General features: G+C 36.6%; 1 protein-coding gene across 2 annotated transcripts in view; it reads left to right on the top strand.

Moving 5' to 3' along the window:
* The window catches only part of CDH12 (cadherin 12), a gene marked incomplete at its 3' end in the record, with an annotated part of 276,138 nt that overhangs the window by 232,660 nt on the left and 23,662 nt on the right, over positions 1-19,816 (top strand). For both annotated transcript variants that reach the window (XM_081233542.1, XM_081233541.1), the window contains 2 exons: positions 2,725-2,978; positions 16,149-16,285. In XM_081233542.1, the coding sequence (XP_081089668.1) occupies positions 2,725-2,978; positions 16,149-16,285 (391 nt within the window). The remainder of the gene's footprint in view (positions 1-2,724; positions 2,979-16,148; positions 16,286-19,816) is intronic.

Raw genomic sequence — 19,816 nt, 5'->3', positions numbered from 1 at the left:
CTGGTGGCGTGGTGGTTGAGAGTCCACCTGCCAATGCAGGGGACACGGGTTCGTGCCCCAGTCCGGGAGGATACCACATGTTGCGGAGCGGCTGGGCCCGTGAGCCATGGCCGCTGAGCCTCCGTTTCCGGACCCTGTGCTCCACAACGGGAGAGGCCACAACAGTGAGAGGCTCGTGTACCACAAAATAAATAAATAAATAAATAAAGGCATAGATTATGTCTAATCTCCTAAAACACAATGTAGAAAACGTTTTGGAATTCTCCCTTCATTCCTGGGTTTGAAATGTACTCCAAAGTGGGGTGTCAAGTCAATCAGAGAGCAGTGACATGTTAATTAACTAGGTAAAAAAAAATGAGATCTTGTCTAGAAAGAATTTGCCTAATCCTACAGACAATCAGAAGCATTCCGATGTCTAGGAGAAGTAGAGAGGGAAAGGAAGAACAATTGGTACTAATTTCTACATTTTAAGAGAAGTTAATTCTGGGCCAAAGAAGGGGATAAGTATCAGCCAGAGCAGCTCAAATAGCCTTCTAGGAAAAAGGACCCGAGGTGATAAAGTCAATATTGTCTTACACTAGAAGTTAGGGATAACTATGATCAAAATTATATTGTTTAACATTCATCGAGCATGTAGAGTATACAAAACACGAAGTATATTTCTATATGTTCTTTAACTTAAACTACCTTGTACAGCTTATAAGTTATACATCACTCAGGTATCTCTTATGGCGTCTGATTTCTCTTGAATACATCAAATGATGGGGGACTTACTACTTCTTCAAACAACTCAGTCATTAAACAAGATGGCAAACCTTATTTATCTTTGCCTCTTTCTGTCCTCCTGGAATGTATCCCAGGTCTTACCACCATGTAGGCATCAACACTTTTTAAAATTAATTTAGTTTTGAACGGTTTCATTTGTTAGAGATTTCTTCATTTTTTAGCTTAAAGTTGCCATGTTTAATAATTTAAATTATTGTTAATTCCCCATTGAGAGACTTATAGAATAACCCTAACTGATATTCAATATTTGAAAAGGTTTATCCTTTTTTTGTCTCTGTCTTCTTCACTCCAGGATAAACACTCCCAGTAATTGTAACAGTTTTGCATTTTTGGTTTGAATAATATTTTGTTACCCTATTCTGGCAATTGGTTGTCTTTTCTTGAGCCCGATCCTTTAACAAAGCACTGTAGTCATACTGTGGGCTGATCAAAACAGTAGCATCATCATCTCTTTTTCCAGATATTATGTTTCTATCTGTTTAATCAACAGCCCCAATATCAACCGTGACATATTAGCCGATAACTTTACTTATATTGCTTTAAGACAAGTGAAAAGTCTTAGCAAGAAGAAGACAGAAATTGAAGAAAATCAGTATTGTATGTAAACAGGTATGAGCTGAAAAAATAAAAATATAAAAACTAAAAGAAATCACTGAGTCCAAGGCAAAGAAATACATGAATATAAATTGGATGAACTAAACGAAATAAGGGGAACAACTACAGGGAAGATAAAGATAGATACCCCTGAGTGAAAATTACTGTGAAAGAGACTTAATGTCATGTCCAAGAAGTGTTACTGTTTGCTATAATAAACTTAGTGATTTGTGAGCTTTTAAGGATTTCACAGTGATTTTCTTTCTTTTCTTTTCCCTTCTTCACAGGAAATGCGTAAAACAGCAATCTTGTCCTTAAAAGAGAGAAATATACCGGCTTTATTTCCCCCATGTGTACTGAGGCAAAAAAGAGATGTGTTGACACAACAATTAGCACATAATGGGAGTCATACCAGAGGGAATTAAGTTAGAAAACAGAAACTTCTAAAGGTCCCAGAAAATCACTATGTTAATTAACTATGTTAATGTTAATTTCATGTCTTAGTTTGTCATACGTGATTAGAAGTCACAGCCAGTGACCTTAAAGTTTTCATTTTAATAAAACACTACAGCAACATCATATTTCTGCAATATAATATTTCCAGTTATTGGGGACATAAAACTAATATTCAGAAAAAGGTAAATATAAGCAGTGTAAAGTGAAAAATCAAGGATCAGTGACTCCAAGGACAAATTACATCCAAATATTCTGTCTCATGTTGTTCTTTAATCCTATATGTTCGAAGCCTTAATTCTTGGTCATATATCCTGATCATGCATTACCGTGCCTACTAATTCTATGTGTAATGTTGACAACACAAAGGACCAAAACTCTGGATATGGTCCTTGGCAGCAAAAATACCTAGACATTCAAAAGTATTCAATAAAAAAGGCTATTATTGTCAAAATAATAAAAATTGTCCAAGAAAAATACATAGTTTGCTACACCAAATTTTTAGCTGGAATCTAAAAGTAGCATTTCAATTTTGTTGTATTTTTAATTACTGCTTAATTCCACCAGATGTCAGTACTGGATAAGAGCATCCTTAATAGGTACTTGATCTCCTGCAGTTGTAACCACTCACGTGAAAGGAATAAGCCCTATCTAGCACATATGTGTGTATATGTCATTTAAATGTATGCAGCCGATGACATTTACAAGTTACCCAGACACTTCTACAACTGGCCGACTCTTTTCTTAAAATGTTTAACTTGTACTTCCCTTACCCACTAATTATTAAAGGAAAATGACCATTTGATATTAACTTGCAAATAACTCTGTCTGCCATTGTTGCCACATCCTATATGAATGTATCTCCTCACTTTTGGTTTGTCCTCGCTACAGCCATTGGATTTTGAAACAAAGAAGGCTTATACTTTTAAAGTAGAGGCCTCCAACCTGCACCTTGACCACCGGTTTCACTCTGTGGGCCCTTTTAAGGACACTGCCACAGTGAAGATCAGCGTGCTGGATGTGGGCGAGCCGCCGGTTTTCAGCAAGCCCCTCTACACCATGGAGGTTTACGAAGACACTCCAGTGGGGACCATCATTGGCGCCGTCACTGCCCAAGACCTCGATGTCGGCAGCAGTGCTGTAAGGTAAGAAAAAGAAACGTTTTCTTTTCTGTGTCAGAAAGAGAAAGAAAATAAAGCAACACTCTGACCAGGCTTGCATGAATTATTTAGAGAATACAATGCTTGAAAATGGAATCACTTTACAGAGTAAGTATAAGAATAGAAGAAAAAACATAGGATTTGAACGAAAACATCTGATATCAATCCCTGTAACAGGGTTTAGTAGTGACCTGATGTTGCGCTTGTCACTCATGCTGGTCAACCCTAATTTTTTTATCCACAAAAGGGAGTTAATAGTAAGCCTAAAAGGATGATTCTCATGAATGACAATATTAAGGTACTTTCACAGTGCCTGAAATATCATAGATATACATTTTTCAATTATTCTAAAATCTCTGTCTCTTACCCAAAGTTAGTGCTTGAAAAAGATGGTTTTACCATTTTAAATTTGCAGCTCATTTTTTCACTGTGGAAGTTGTACATGATGATGGAAACACAATTAGAGTCAGTCTTAAGATAAGAGACATTGTGGAGTTGCTCAAAGCCCAGACTTGGCAAGGAGTTCCTCACTGGCATAAGGCTGCTTGGTAGTGAGTCAACAAAGCAATTGATGGAATAAGAAAGAGTAAGAAGATACACCCCCCTCCATAAATGCCACTTTCATTGCTGAAAAGTGGTGGGATTCCCTTTTCCTCCCTTATAAATCGATCCTACAACGTATTTTGAGACTTGTTCTGATTCAACTTTGCTTCCTCTGTATGCTTAATCCCTGACAGGTGCCCACATGCTTACAAGAACTGGGGGGCGGTGGGGGAGGAAGAAATGAACATATGTACAAAACAGGAACAGACTCACAGATGTTGTGGTTGCCGATGGGGAGGGGGTGTGGGGGAAGTAAGGACTGGGATCTGGGATTAGCAGGTGCAAACTAAAAGGAGAGAGAGAGAAAAACGTGTGATTTGTTCCAAATCTTCTAACTCTAAAGTGTTGAAGCTTATAGCAGGCAAAATCCCAACCAAAGAACACAATAAGTAGGCTTTTAAAGCAAAACACCACTCTGTCAACATAGGAAAAATACATAGACATATATCCTACAAGATTTTAAGCCATGGGGTAATTAATGGTAAAAAAAAAAAAAAAAAAAAAGCATCATCCTTTCAGTGGTAGCTTCAACACATTCTTAGCATAGAGAAAAATTCAGGATATGGCTTGAGAGCATGAAAGCTCTGCTCTTTGTATTTGTCTGAATCCACCCCCCAAAGTCGCCTGAACACTTTCCTTCTTGAAGCATGTCTGTGATCAAGAGAGAACTAAAAAAGCACATTTGTCTTGGGAAAGTGAAGAAAAATAGCAATTACTGAGTCCCCTACATGTCAGGTTGAATGCTGGCTCATTTCCTCATTGGGTTCAAGTTGTTCTACATGCCCATATTACAGCATGATTCACTGTCAGTTAAACTCCAGAGAAGTCTATTTATTACCCGTGTTCACAAGGGCATTCTCAAGAATCTGCTACGTTAGTAGTTATTGTACATTAATCTGTCATCATTCATCAATCTTGCTCCTGAATACCCTGAGTGTGCTGCGGGTCAATGTGAAAGTGGAAAATGCCTGCTGAGTAGATTCACAGGTAATTTCAAGAATGTAAACAGAATGGGAGAAATATCGAAGGTTGTAAAAAAGTAATAAAAAGGTAAATAAACATGGATTGAAATTCTCTACAGTTCAATAAATGAGAATTGTGAGACATAGTGGGAAACAATATCTTAGGGAACATACTAAGTTGTTTAATTTACTATATGTACTATTTTTAATTCTTCCTTTATTTTTATTTTATTTTATTTTTTTGACTGCATTGGGTCTTCATTGCTGCGTGTGGGCTTTCCCTAGCTGTGGCGAGCAGGGGCTACTCTTCATTGTGGTACATGGGCTTCTCATTGCAGTGGCTTCTCTTGTTGTGAAGCCCAGGCTCTAGGCATGTGGACTGCAGTAATTGTGGCTTGCAGGCTCTAGAGCACAGGCTCAGTAGTTGTGACATGGGGGCTCAGTAGTTGTGACTCGTGGGTTCTAGAGCACAGGCTCAGTAGTTGTGGTGCACGGGCTTAGTTGCTCCACTGCATGTGGGATCTTCTTGGACCAGGGCTCAAACCTGTACCCCCTGCACTGGCAGGTGGATTCTTAACCACCAGGGAAGTCCATATGTTCTATTTTGAATACTGATAATAGCATGATGAGGTCGAGATATGAATAAAATATTATTTTAATGAAATAATTTAAAACCAAAAAATCGGAGAGTTGACAAGTAAAAAAATACCACCTGGTAAAGGTAAGGTGAGAATTACAAACTTCTAAATATAAGAAAATGATTAGATCAAGAACCTGGTGTGAAGAATAAAGGAAGGCTACATTTTAGAGAAATTCTCCAGCTACAAGCCTATTTTCCTTATCTGTTTGTTTGTTTGTTTTTGATGTCACAGAAACTAGTGTCTGACAAGTGCTACTTTATGTGAAATGAAATAGTATCCCCAGTCTTTTTTCTAATGGGCAGCAGCCTGACTCACTGAAGCTGTAGACAGAGATGGATTTAATTGATCCCCGTGAAGGGTTGTCAAAAGACAGAGGAGCTTTTGAATCAACATGAAAGTTGTCTTACTTTCATGTTCTTGGAGTGAACAATAAACTTGAATCATGTCAGTTGAGGAATGTGGGGTATGGATCGTCTCTTCTTGGTCTGAAAACATGTTTGCTCACTTAAGAATGATAGTAAAAATATGTTATAAAAATAAGCATCAAAAATGACAAATTACTTGGCATCTGTAGGTATGCTCTGTTGGTTTTGTTTTCCTTTGCTTTATTGCATTTACTGCTTTGCATTACCCTTTTCATAGGGTTATTTTGGAAGGTATTAATTTAAGATTAGCTTATTCCACACCACTGGGTATTTTATAAATATTATTACTTCATCATCACTGAGCACAGCAAAGAGCCAGAAAGCAATGACATTAACCAAGGATTGCAAAACCTTAGAAGAAATGTTCAGTTAAGTGTAATGCCCCCAAATATACCATATCCTGTCCCCTCTTGTCCTGAGCTTTATTTCTAGTTATTGTTTCCTTTGCTTTTCTAGCCTTTGCCTTTAGATGAACTGATTTCCTGACTCTAATATTCTATATCCTTTGACATTCTTATTATATAGTTCATGGGAATGATTTATAGTGAGTCCAATAGGAGTGTAATGAGTGTACATACCATTAGTGAGGTGGGGACAGTCTCTTAAGAAATGAAATTTAAAACAGGTGACTATTCAGTTACATCAGAAATTAATATTTGTTTTGGATATAAGTGATTTAAGTTACAAAGAGATTTCAGTGGATAATTTTGCTCAGTATGTGTTATTTTTCTTTTGTTCCAAACGTTTAAAAATCTTAGTTATCCTATGAATTAATTTCAAAACAAAATTTAATCAAAGTATTTTTCTGTATAAAAGGAGAAAATAGACAAATCCATTCTAAACCTACTCCATGTAAGATGGGTTGGATAAGAGACTGATAATGTAAACTAAAATCTATTTTATGTATATAAATGTCCATGTGTAAATTATTATAGTATTTAGTAGAACAATTAAATGGTTTATTTTTCAAGTTACCTCTTTTGTTTGATGATATGTCTAACCAAAACCCATCACATAAAATCAAGTCATGAAAGTGATTAATACATAGAAAACCATTATCAATTATCATAAGTAAAAAGTAATACATAAAATAATTAATAACTGGTTGTTAAAACATAAATGTCTAAATGAGTCCCACTTAAAATTATCTTATATTCCGTACCTGGTCTGTTCAATGCACTTTTGGAAACATTTTCGTATCACTTGAAATTGATTTTTTTCATCGTGGATTAGGAAGCTATCAGAGTAGCTGATTTTCATTTGAAGGCCGTTTCTAATACACCAGAAATCTTGTTTTGTGGATAAAAACCTAAGCTCAAATACGAAACAAGCTTAGAGAATGAGAAGAAACAGAGGCCCCACTTATCAAGTGATATCCTAGAGCAACATATATAATTTACTTTAAATATTAGTTAAATGAAATGGTAAAAATTAAAAACTTGAAAACTTGCTCAATCTCTATTTTTCTCCTATTTAACAAGATTTTTGTAAGAATTAAATGAGGTATCAGTATAAAATGTTTTATTTTAAATAATTTTTATAGATTGTATATTTTTTAGATAAGATTAGGTTCACAGAAAAATTGAGAGAAGATACAGAGATTTCTCATATGCCCATTGCCACCACACATACATAGCCTCCCCCTTTAGCAGCATCCCCCACTGGAGGGATACATTTATTGCAGTGATGAATCTACATTCACATCATAATCATTCAAAGTCTATAGTTAACTTCAGGATTCATTCCTGGTGCGTTGTACAGTCTGTGAATATATTTATTATGACATGTATCCATCATTGTAATATCATAGAGTATTTTCACTTGCTTAAAAATCCTCTGAGCTCTGTTTATCCATCCCCACACCAATTCCTGACCTTTTCACTGTCTCCATAGTTTAGCCTTTCCAGAATGTCATATAGTTGGAGTCATACAGTATGTAGCCTTTTCAGTTGGCATCTTTCTCTTACTATTTACATAAAGTTTTCTCCATATCTTGTCATAGTTTGATAGCTCATTTTTTTAGTGCTAAAATGTATTCTGGTGTCAGCACGTACTACAGTTTATTTATCCTCTCACCTACTGAACATCTTGAGTGTTCTTTAAGTCCTAGGAATTACTAATAAAGCTGTATAAATATCCATCTACAGGTTTCTAACCTGGACATAAATTGTCAGCTCCTGTGTGTCAATACCAATGAGTGCAATTACTGGATCAGATGGCAAGAGTATGTTGAGATTTGTGAGAGACCACCAGACTGTCTTCCAAGGTGGCTGTGTCATTAGGCACTCCCACCATCAATGAATGAGAGCGCCTGTTGCTTCACATCCTTGACAGCATTTGGTGTTGCTGGTGTCCTGGATTTTGGCCTTTCTATTAAGTGTGTAGTGATACTTTATCATTGTTTCAATTTGCATTTCCCAGATAACATATGATGTGGAGCATCTTTTCATGTGCTTATTTGCCAATTGTATCAATATATCTTCTTTGGTAAGATGTTTGTTAAGGTCTTCAACCCATTTTTAATTGGGTTTTTTGTTTTCATATTGCTCAGTTTTAAGAATGTTATTTTTCCAGTGCATACAAATAAACAACAAAAGGTTTGCTTTTCTTTCATATTCTCAACTACAGATACAATCTCATTGTAAAAGAGAGATTATGATGGATGCATTACTTGTTAAGAGCATGTATGAAGCTCTTAAAAAAAACTAAAAAAAAAAAAAAACACTAAAAGGAACTAGTAGGAAATTAGCAACTACTATTTAAGGAAGTTTGAGAGAAACATATTAGGATTCCTCAGAAAACAATTTAATTGTGATGTTGATGAAGCAATTACAATCTAAGTGTTGTATGTGGCTTAAATTCTTAGTAAAGTGTTTACAGAAATAAATTGAACTGAATTTACTTTCATTTAGTTATCTGCCACCAGACACCCCCCCCAAAAAAAAAATTAAAAAACAAACAGTAGCAAAGAGGGAAGAGTAAAGAGATTTTGATCTATTATTAGTACCTGGACAAAATATTTCCTACCTTCACCTGACTCATTACTCTTAACATTATTATTGCTTAAAAAATGAGATGTAATACTTTTAAAGTACTCTGTATCATCAAGTACATTTTTACAAAATGTGTTTGAGAATTGGGACAGGGTCAAAATTAGCTTTTCCATTAATTGTGAGAAAGCTAGTAGGCAAATTAAAAGAAACAATTTTAAGGGGAGTGTTTACCTAATGAAGAGAACAAAACTTCAAGGCATTTCTGAAAACTCATTTTCAGAAAAATAATAAAATTGTTCTCTGTCGAGTGGTCTGCACAGATTAAGTTCATGCATTAAGTTTTGATTTCCATTGAATTGTTAAAACAGGTTTCTTATCAAGAGTCACTGTGCATACTTTTATGAACTATAGATTTGTATCATATATCTATCCTAAGCATCTTTTTTTTAATTTGAATTTCATCTAATCACCAAGTAAGTATAACATGACTCAAACACAATATGTACCTAAAAGTTTTACTCATTTAAACTGGTGAGTTGGACCAAATTAGACAGTTTATATTATATTGTGATTTTTGCTGAAACCTGGCCTCTGTACACCAGCACCAAACTGAATCTCTCTACTTTTCGGTGAAGTAGTAAAGAATAGCTTTATTGCAGGGAGCCAAGCAAGGAGTACAGGGCAACTAGTGCTTAAAAGGCCCCAAGGAAGGCTTTCAGGGGAAGGTTTTTAAAGACAGGGTGAGGGAATGGGGTTGCGAGGTGTGTGATTAGCTCTTGGACGTTTATCTGATTGGTTGGCAATGAGGTAATTGGGAGTCAGCATTATCAACCCTCTGGTTCCAACTAGTCTGGGATATACGTGTTTGTGGGCATCATGCAGTTCATTTCTTCCACCTGCTGGGGGTTTCAGTATCTGCAAAACAGCTTAAAGGACATGGCTCAGAAGATCCTTGACTTTGTTTAATGGCCAAAGTATTATTATTATTTTGTCTTGCTTGACTGTTTTCCTTTCTTTCTGTATTTTCTCACTTCTCTAATTAAATTTATTCTTTGAGTAAAGTGTTTCTACAGACAAAGGTCAGTTGGAGGACATGAGTGGGAGTCTATCTTGGGAAATCCTCATAGGGTCGTGCTTGATTATGTGATTAGTTGCAATTAAGATATCAGTCTACCCTTAGATTGAATGTGGACTGTAGCAAACCCAAAGTAAACCAGTGATGGCTAACTCTGGGACGGTGATTCTCCTGAAACTGATCTAGACACTTTACAACCAGGTCATGTCTTCTCTGAAAATATCCAGGAAATGTAGGAGTGTTTTCATTGTCAGTTCATTGATGGCAACATTTTATCTATGTCTCTTAATTGCTATAGTGGGCAAAATACCACAGTAGAAAATGGCTATTGTCTAATGTTTATCATTCAGTTAGGAACAGGGGTCAGCCAGTCACACAAAGGTAGGACCTTAGGAAAATGCCAGGACCTAGTGTTAAGAGTCTAACCAGCTATGGGAAGATGTTGAAGACGTTTTACTGAGTAGAAAATGTTCAGATAAGATGGCAGTAAGCTTTCTAAGAGGATAACATCCAGAGGAAGGGCTATCAAACATCATAAGGTGATGGAGATAAAAAGTGGATGCCCGAAAATAGTGAATGAGAACCAAAGCACCATTGTAAGAAATAAGACCTAGCTATTGTGCCCATGGTTTGTACTTCAGGTGTTTGGGGTTGGGGGGCTTCATAGTTCAGGTGTTTTAAATTTGAAAGCTACATATGTCACAACTTTGTTCTAGAGCAAAGCATACATTTGTGTGATAGGTAGAGTTTTTTTTTTAATTGAAAAAATAATACAAAATAATCAATAATGTGGAAAGAGAGAGGGAGGAAAGGATATATACACACACATACATACATGTACACACCCCACATGAATGATTCCATACCTAGGTACATATATCTTATCTCATTCTGTCTATACCACACTACTTTTATATTGCTAGGTAGGTATTATTTTCCCAAATTTTACAGAAGACAAGGAGAACACGCATTAGGGAGCGAGATTCCTAACCCAACTGCACAAGGTAAGTGAAGGAACCGGTATATCACCCTAGTTCTTTCTCCAGAAAGTTCATGTTCTTAATTCTATACCTATTTCTTCGCCTTTCAGGGGTGGTTGATTTATGGAATGCAAACTCTATGTCAATGTTAGACTGAAATGACTAAATAAATGAAATTTGCTTACTCACCTTCTAAGATATTGGATTTTGGTTGATAGTTAGATAGATAGAAAGATAAAACAGAGATAAGCACATTATTTTATGTATGCAATAAGTAAGTTCTTGAATTTTTAAACACATTACCAGATAGACCTAAATTTAAAATGAACTGTGGATATGTAATGATTCATTGTGCATAGATTCTGTTTGACTCAGACTTCTAAACTGTAAAATAAGCTGTAAGAATTAACTAGAAGTAAGGTTATCAATTGTCCCAGTTTTTTCTGGGACCAAGGAGTTTTTTGGATCTCAGAATATTCAGCACTAGTACTGAGAAAGTCCTCAGTAAACCAGAAAGATTTTGTTGTCCTAAATAAGACATTCCTAAAACCCTAAATAGGCTTGGAAGTAGAAATATTTAACTATTATACAGGTAGTAAGAATAGGATCTGTGCATTGATTCAATATAGTGTTTAAGTTGCAGATGCTAAAACATGCAAATAACGTCCCAGGTCCTTGGCAACACAGAGATGAATAAAGTAGCCTCAAGTAATTTAAAGGGCCTTGAGTAAGAAAGACAATCACAAGCACAAAATGTATATAATCTGTCTTATGTTTGCCAAAACCTGAAAAACAATTGAGTGCTATGAGCATCAGAAAAGGACCTATTCATTACAGAGATTTGTAACAAGGCAAATACATGCAGAAGAGCTTTAAATAATATCATGCAGTTTAATTGGAGTAAATGAGAAAAGAAGAAAAGAATTCCCAAAGCGGATGGAGGTTCTACTTAAGGAATGACAGCATGAGAATCTCTGCACACATGCTCCCAGTGAAACAGCATAAATGGTGAAAATTATTTTTTAAAAATTACAATCATATACGGTCTCTGGAAAATTTCCTAAGAGCATATAGCAAATGAAGAAAGATTTATTCAAGAAGATCTATTAAAACATGATAAGAACATCAAGAGACTGTGGCACTTGACCCCAGACCTGTTTCTTCCCTTCCACTCCCATCTCCCAGCTCAGCCTGATAGATAATTCTCTCTGGACTCTGCATGGAATGTCTGAGAAAACATGGCTCCTCTCTCCTCAGCTCTCAATCATGGGATACAGTATCTTACCAGGAGGGTCAGGATGCCAGCGTTTCTCATCTTCTCCAACTCTGAGTTTTCAGAAGCGAAATTCCTGGTGAGTGTGGTTGAGATTGGCAGTTTCCTCCACTCACTCCACTCCACTCACAGGACAGAGGCACTACCGCAGGCAGGCTGATAATATGGGACCTAATCACTGGCCTCATGTTGCTTGTTCCACTTCCAGAGAGTCAAAATGAGATGACCATCAGGCCTCCATCCACTGCCGGCAGCAGTGACGCAGGGTAAGAGAGCCCGTAGGATTGGAGAACTTCAGCTGTTCCCAAAATATTTTCCTTTATTTTTTTCAGTTTTAAGAGACATAAAATAATAAAAGTACTAAGTAGCAATGTTTTATTGTATTTTTTACTGTATCCGTGTACTATAGATAACAATATATGTATTACATATATGTATAGATATAGTATAGCACATGGCTACCTAGGAGTAACATTTCTATATTTTATTAGAATTCAGTTAATATAAATTTGAATCTAAGTTAAGCTGCCTATGGTAACATCTAGAGCAGATAATAAGAAAATAACTCAAAAATATGGTGTAACATTATTAAAAGAATTAACATTCCACTAGAAGATATACACTTAATGTGAAAGAAAGTAGCAGAGGAGAAATCCAGAAACCTTGCACCATCACAATTTTTATCCTATAGAAGTGAAATTTCCAGAAAATTGGAGCTTATCCCAATTAATGAATTAAATGAAAAATATTTGAACTATAAGTTTAAAATGTTTTAAAACCTACCACCTACTGCACAACTTGAATATATGAAAATGATTGAATTGTTTGTTTTAAATTGGGAAATTGTATAGTATGTGAATGAAGCTATTATTAAAAATAAGGCTTAGGAAAAAAGTGAGCATATATTTGAAAATTGAGGCTTTATTGCAGAGCTCAGAGTAGGATATGTTTGTTAAGGTTAGAACAGAGTGCTAGTAGGAAACAATAATTAGAAAGTATTATGTTCCATGCAAGGTAAGAGAAATAGATTTCATTTTATATGGAAAATAGTTACAGCATCTCAGCATTGCAAGGTACATTCAGACTCCCTAGTCACGCTTAAATTTGTTCCACCACATCTGCACCAAATATTTCGACGTCAATATTTGTTTGTTTGTTTGTTTGTTTGTTTGCAGTATGCGGGCCTCTCACTGTTGTGGTCTCTCCCGTTGCGGAGCACAGGCTCCGGACGCGCAGGCTCAGCGGCCATGGCTCATGGGCTTAGCCGCTCTGCGGCATGTGGGATCCTCCCAGACCAGAGCACGAACTCGTGTCCCCTGAATTGGCAGGCGGACTCTCAACGACTGCCCCACCAGGGAGGCCCTCGACATCAATATTTGACTAGTCCTGGTGCTCACGGTTTTCTGAGGAAACCCGTTATGACCCTGTGCAGCTCTGACATCAAAGTCTTTGATATACTTATCCAAAATCTTCATTTCTATAGATTCCATTTTCCTGTCCTATCTGTATCCCACTGAAACATAACAAGTAAATCTAACACCTGCTTCACATGAGTGTCTTGATCAAATTAAAGGTGGCTAGCATGTTTTATGTCTTCTTTCCTTCAGCCTGCATGGTCCTAGTTATTTCAACTACTCACAACCCATTGAATCAAATATCTTTCCAGCCTCTTACCTTTGTCTCTTGGCAAGATTCTGGTCTACAGGAAATGCTTACATCCTTGTCCCCTTCAAGTACATCTACCCTGTGCCTTAAAGTGATAAACTCTTAACCCATACCCTAATTACACCTTTTGAAGTGTTCATTACCCACAAGATCATGTCCCACCTCCTTAATAGAATTTATGAGACCCTCCTTGACCTAAATCACTTATCTTTCTTCATGTTATTGTGCCTTTCAGATATTTTCCCATATTTCCCAACAGCTTATATTTTCCCACAAAAACTCTATGGTTTTGCTACTGCTGTTGCAGCTTCCTGAAATACCTTTCCTCCTCTCCTCACTTTGCCTGTCTCTCTCTTCTCATGAATAACTCCTTTATAGCATTCTAATGTCAGCCACACACCGTGTGCAGGAAGGTTTGCCTGAATCAATACGTGTTGAACCAGGCATCTTTTCTTTGCACTCCTGTAGTGTCTTTTCTGTCTTTCTACCAGGCATAAAATTCATCTGTTTATATGTGTTCCCCCAACTAGAGTCTTTACTAGTGGGCATCTTACTTTACTACTTTTAATGTGTTTCAGCCCTAGTACAATGTCTAGTGCATAGTGGGCACTCCACAAATATTTAATGAATTCTACAATTAAACACCAACCATCGTTAGTCTACACCAACAATTCTTTAGAAATGCTATAGTCACGAAGGAGGTTCAGTAACAATTTGCTTCTTAAATTAGGCATGTGCTCAAGTTGAATAAAGGTGTTGAAAAGGGGTATTGTGAGAAGATGCTTTTTTGTTCAGAAAAGGACAGCAGAAGTCGAAAGAATTAAACTCATTCTATCTTGTACTCCTTGAGGTTCCGTTGCGGAGCACAGGCTCCGGACGTGCAGGCTCAGCGGCCATGGATCACGGGCCCAGACGCTCCACGGCACGTGGGATCTTCCCAGACTGGGGCACGAACCCGTGTCCCCTGCATCAGCAGGCAGACTCTCAACCACTGTGCCACCAGGGAAGCCCACTCCTTGAGTTTTAAATGTACCTTAAGTTCATTTATAATTTTTGAGAGCATTTCTATGAGATAGCATGTTACATTGAACTCATAACGCATGCATTATCATAAATCAACAACAGAAATATCAAAGGTAGATAAAAACCTTAGTTCATACTCTGATCTTATCAGTTACTAACAAATATTGACAAGTTATAAATCTCACCTATAAAGGCAAACTAGTTTTGATCTAGCGCCAAAATGATATGCAAACTGCCCCAGTTTTAGGTAACCAGTTTGTCAAAATTATAACTTGCAATTTTGAAACATGTCTTAACTAACTTTTCATGACTGCCTGGGGATTTAGATGTGCTGACAAATATGATGTCATCTGTTTCAGCCATTGTTTGTAAGGATTTCATCTTGATTCCCTAGCCAGAAAAATTGTGATAAATATATTGTGAATTCAGTCTTTTGATTAGCAGAGCACTTTTCCACTTAAAAATGATCCATTTAAAATTGGTAAGACTATCTTATGATAATTATATGGAAAACATTGATGACCTGGTTCAAATATCAGCTCTAAAACTTTCTAACTTTGTGAACTTCAGCATATGTTTTTTTACTCATATGTAAAATGGGGAGATTAGTAATACTCATTTTTTAGGGTTGCTCTGGGAATTTGTTAACATATATAAATATTTAGAACAATACCTGGAACGTGGAAAGATTTCGAAATGTCCATTAATATGATGATTGGAAATATGTTTGAAAATAATTTTACATATATTACTCTATATATCCACTGTTACATAAAGGTTTATACAAATGCAGTATGTCTTTTATTCACTTTCTTGCATTTCGTAGTCCAGCTGCTTCACATAAAGAAGGCAACATCTGTTACTATCAAGAAGGTTGGCTAATACAGAAGATAAAGAGACATTATTAGCCAAGGTCACTGTTTTTGTTTTTGTTTTTTGTTTTTTTTAAGAAAGTTGTCCTGATATTTAGAGTAATAAAACAACCATGGCACTTTTATATGTGTTTGAGGGAAATATTTCTGTACAATTATCCCATTGTCAGTTAAAAAAATTCCCCTTAGTTTCCCTAACATTTTTTTTTTCTGTCCATGGAAACGAAGACTCTACCTGTGTTCTGACCTCAGTTCTTTGTAGCTATTTCCAGATGCCTCTCCCGCCCCCAGCTCTTCCCACAGTCGCCATTAAGGAATATTTTACTGCTTGAAAAAGTTTTAATATTCACCAGGTTAAGGAAATCCATGGTCAGCTTTAGAATTTTAGTCTCTGCTGAGCTTTCAAGGTGTCAAGGCCCTAAAATAATACGAGCAGCAGGAGTACTAAATCTTTCATTATTTCCAGTTTCCCCTTGAGCATACTGACTTTGCAATAAAGAAGCTGTCATTTATACTCTTCTTTATTGCAAGGTAGGTAATAGCTACAGGAAGAAAAATAAGGAACTGTGTCAAGTTAGCCTGACTGCCATTATGATTCATGTGTAATCATTGCACATTTACATCTACTCTTTTTTATATACAGGTACTTCATAGATTGGAAGAGTGATGGGGACAGCTACTTTACAATAGATGCAACTGAAGGAACCATCTCTACTAGTGAATTACTAGACAGAGAAAGAACCGCGCAGTATAATTTCTCCATAATTGCAAGTAAAGTTAGTAAGTATGGCATGGACGGAATCAATGTTCTACTGCAATTCTTTGGATTTCACAGTCTTAAATGAATCCCTGTTAAGGTGCTTTCATTTTTGGACTGACAGCCAAGTGGTCTCTTGGGGAAACTCAGAAACCGGCTCCTTTTCCTCATAACATAAGTACAGAAAAATTGTGACAGCTGCCAGTGAGCCCTGTTTGCAGGACTGCATGAATATCTAGCAGTGCATTTCATGGTGAGGTCTCATCCTTTTCCACCGTGTAACCTCAAAAGTCCACCGGAGTTCCGTCTTTCCACATCTTCATCCCTGTATATATTATTGAGGGCTTCACAGACCAGGCAGGAGGAAATAACCATCACATGAAATAATCTTTTCTGAAATATTTTCTGAAATTGAAGAGAACATTTTTAAATTCACCCCTCTTCTTTCTCTCTCCTTTCATTAAAATGTATTTTGTTATGAACACCATTGTGAAATATACAGGAGTTTTAAGTGCAATTCTTCAAGTGCAATTCTTCACTCAGAATCTATAGGATTGTTAGGAATTACTCCTTGTGTTGGTTTCTGCTTGGTCCTGAAGCGAATCCTTTAGACTGAGAGTGATTATAGGTCTTATGTGTTTGGCTGGACAATTCAGGATATTATCACAACTTCCAAAGGTAACAGATGAGGGTGGGAATGAAGACCTTGGCTATCAACATAGTTGTCTGTAACAGAAGTGCATCGTACCAGTCCTTCTGCTTAGGTTCTCTTGAAAGATTTGAGGAAATCCCTTCTGAGTATCTTTCATTTTGTTTTCCTCCTATTTTCTTTCATGCATCTGGTACAAGTACTCTGACAGCTAATGTCACCTTTCAGTGCAGGGAGAAGCTAACTGTGAACATTTCTGTTGAGGGGTTTTTGGTCAGTCTCAACTCAGTGGGTGTAAATCGGAAACAGTTTTGTTAATCTTCAAAAACTGCTTCCAAACATGCATAATCAGACACCTATTCCCGGGCCTTAATGATGTCTTTAGCTGATTTCATTACTTTTACGTTATTCTGATTATTAAAGGTAAATTTAGCATAAAAGAACATGCAGCTTCTGTCTTGTTCTTTGGACTACTTCTCTGTTATGTTAGAAGACGACTGCTCTGAGGCTGCCATACTAGAGAGTTCACATGCTGGTGGTCAGGTTGACAAGCCCAGCTCAGCTCAGCCTTCTAACCATACCTGCGAGAGCGCTGGATATGTAAGTAAAATCATCTTGCAACCTCTAGCCAGGCTGCTTGTTAGCTGAATACCACAATGTAACCTCCGTAATTACCACGTGAAATGGAATATATACTCAGCCAAATCTTGCCCAGATTCTGATGCACAAAATTGGGAGAAATACTAAAATTGTAATTATTTCAAGCAACTATATTTTTGTGGTCATTTGTTGTTGTACAACAATAGATAACTGAAGAACTCAATGACACCATAAGTTGGAACTTTGATTCCTTGGTAGTGGGGGTAAAGATTCTCTAGCTAGAGTAGAAAGGAGAGAGAGAGAAGTAAAAATGCATAAATCTCTCTTTTAAAGACTTTTTTATTGAAATATAGTTGATTTGCAATGTTGTGATCATTTAAGATGTACAGCAAGATGATTCAATTATACATGTATATGTGTATATATATATATATATATATATATATATATATATATATATATATATTCTTTTTTTACATTCTCTTCCATTGTAGGTTATTACAAGATGTTGAGATAATTCCCTGTGCTATACAGTAGGTCCTTGTTGGTTATCTGTTTTATATATAGTAGCATGTATATTTTAATCATAAACTCGTAATTTATCCCTTCACCCTCTTTCCCCTTTGGTAACCATAAGTTTGTTTTCTACGTCTGTGAGGCTATTTCTGTCTTGGAAATAAGTTCATCTGTATAATTTTTTTAGATCCCACATATAAGTGATATCTCATATTTGTCTTTCTCCCTCTGACTTCATTTACTTAATTTGATAATACCTAGGTCCATCCATGTTGCTGCAAATGGCATTATTTCACATAAACCTCTCTTATCTGCCCACCCCCCAGAGAGTGCTCCCCTGGTTGCTACTGCTTCTAGGATTAAAATTGACTGGCTAAATCGACTGCCCAAATACTCTCTTCATGTGATTTTTGAGTTATTTGGTATTGGGGTCTCTGAGAATCCCATTTGCCCATGAACTTGATATGGGCACCCAGTGGTAGACCTTAGAGCTTCTTAATTCCAGGTCCCCTTGTGTAGCAAACAGCTTTCTTGCATGAATTAATAGCATGAGTTCTCAACTCCAGCTTTCTGTTTTGTCCACTTGACCCTGAAGAAATTCACACACTCTGGTCATGCTGAACAGGTACACTACAGCCAGATCCTCTACCATATTCTTTCTCTGTCATGCTGTCTCCTTTCAAATCTGCCCTCCTTGCTCTGTTAGGCTCTGAGAGCTGATCATCCAGTCAGCTGCCTGAGAAGACATTCTATCAGGAGAAAAGAATCGAATGCCAGTCCCCCAGTTCTCTTTAACTTGCTTTCCTGAAGTTTCCTTTCATGCTAGGCATCTTTCTTCTCTCCCATATCACATCCTCTTACAGTTACATATGTTATTCGTCATTCTTTTCATGCTTTCGGTTATTTCAACTTTGAATTATTTCCTTCATCCATAACACTGAGGAAAGCTTAACTATAATATAGTTAGAAAATAAACTTTAGTATTCTAAGACCTTTTACAAGTAGAGTAAAAATGAGATGTCTAAGTTATGGGTTATAAGACCTCTATCGACTCTATTATAGTCACTCTCAATGACTTGGATGTAGTAAGTGATAACTGACCAGAGGTAGCCTATTCAAAAAACTTATATTTATCAAAAATATATTGTCCACAATAGAATATTTTTCACAAGATAGAAAACTATCTTGTGCGACCTACCCTTTCTATTAATGCACATGCAAAACATGTGCATATTTTTAGAAGGAGGTTTATTAGGTCCAGTATCTTAACTCAAGATGAAAGTCTGCAGCTAGTTATTCACTCACCTGTACTGTAACTCTAAAAAGGTCTCTTTCTCCCCAGTGGCTACTATAGATACCAAAACCATCATCATGGTGTGAGGGCACCCATCATAGCATGTCTAGTACCTGCAGTCAGAGCCTGAGCTCCAACTATTTGGAAAATGGCAGAGGAGTATGCATCCATACAGTGTAAGCAAGTGTCATTGTTCTTTAAAAACTTAGATTTTTCAAACTTAGAAAACTGTATTTTGTTAATTATTAATATAATTAGGGCACATGCTGACTCCTCTCTGACCTGCTGGATGTAGTTTTTTACCTAAATCCAAATTAGGAAACCCCATTGTGTGGATTCTCATAAGTTATGTTGGCTCTCACTTGGACATATGCAGAAACGAGACTTAGACTCATAATCCATACATACACACAGTGTAAAAGGACTGCCAAGCTAATATTTCTAAAATATCTACCCCTCGTCCATTCCACTGTCTATTCAAGGACTACTGTGTGG

This window comes from Mesoplodon bidens (genome assembly GCF_964165515.1).
Source record: "Mesoplodon bidens genome assembly, chromosome: 4".
Taxonomy (NCBI): Eukaryota; Metazoa; Chordata; class Mammalia; order Artiodactyla; family Ziphiidae; genus Mesoplodon; species Mesoplodon bidens.
This window is presented reverse-complemented; position numbering and strand designations above follow the sequence as displayed.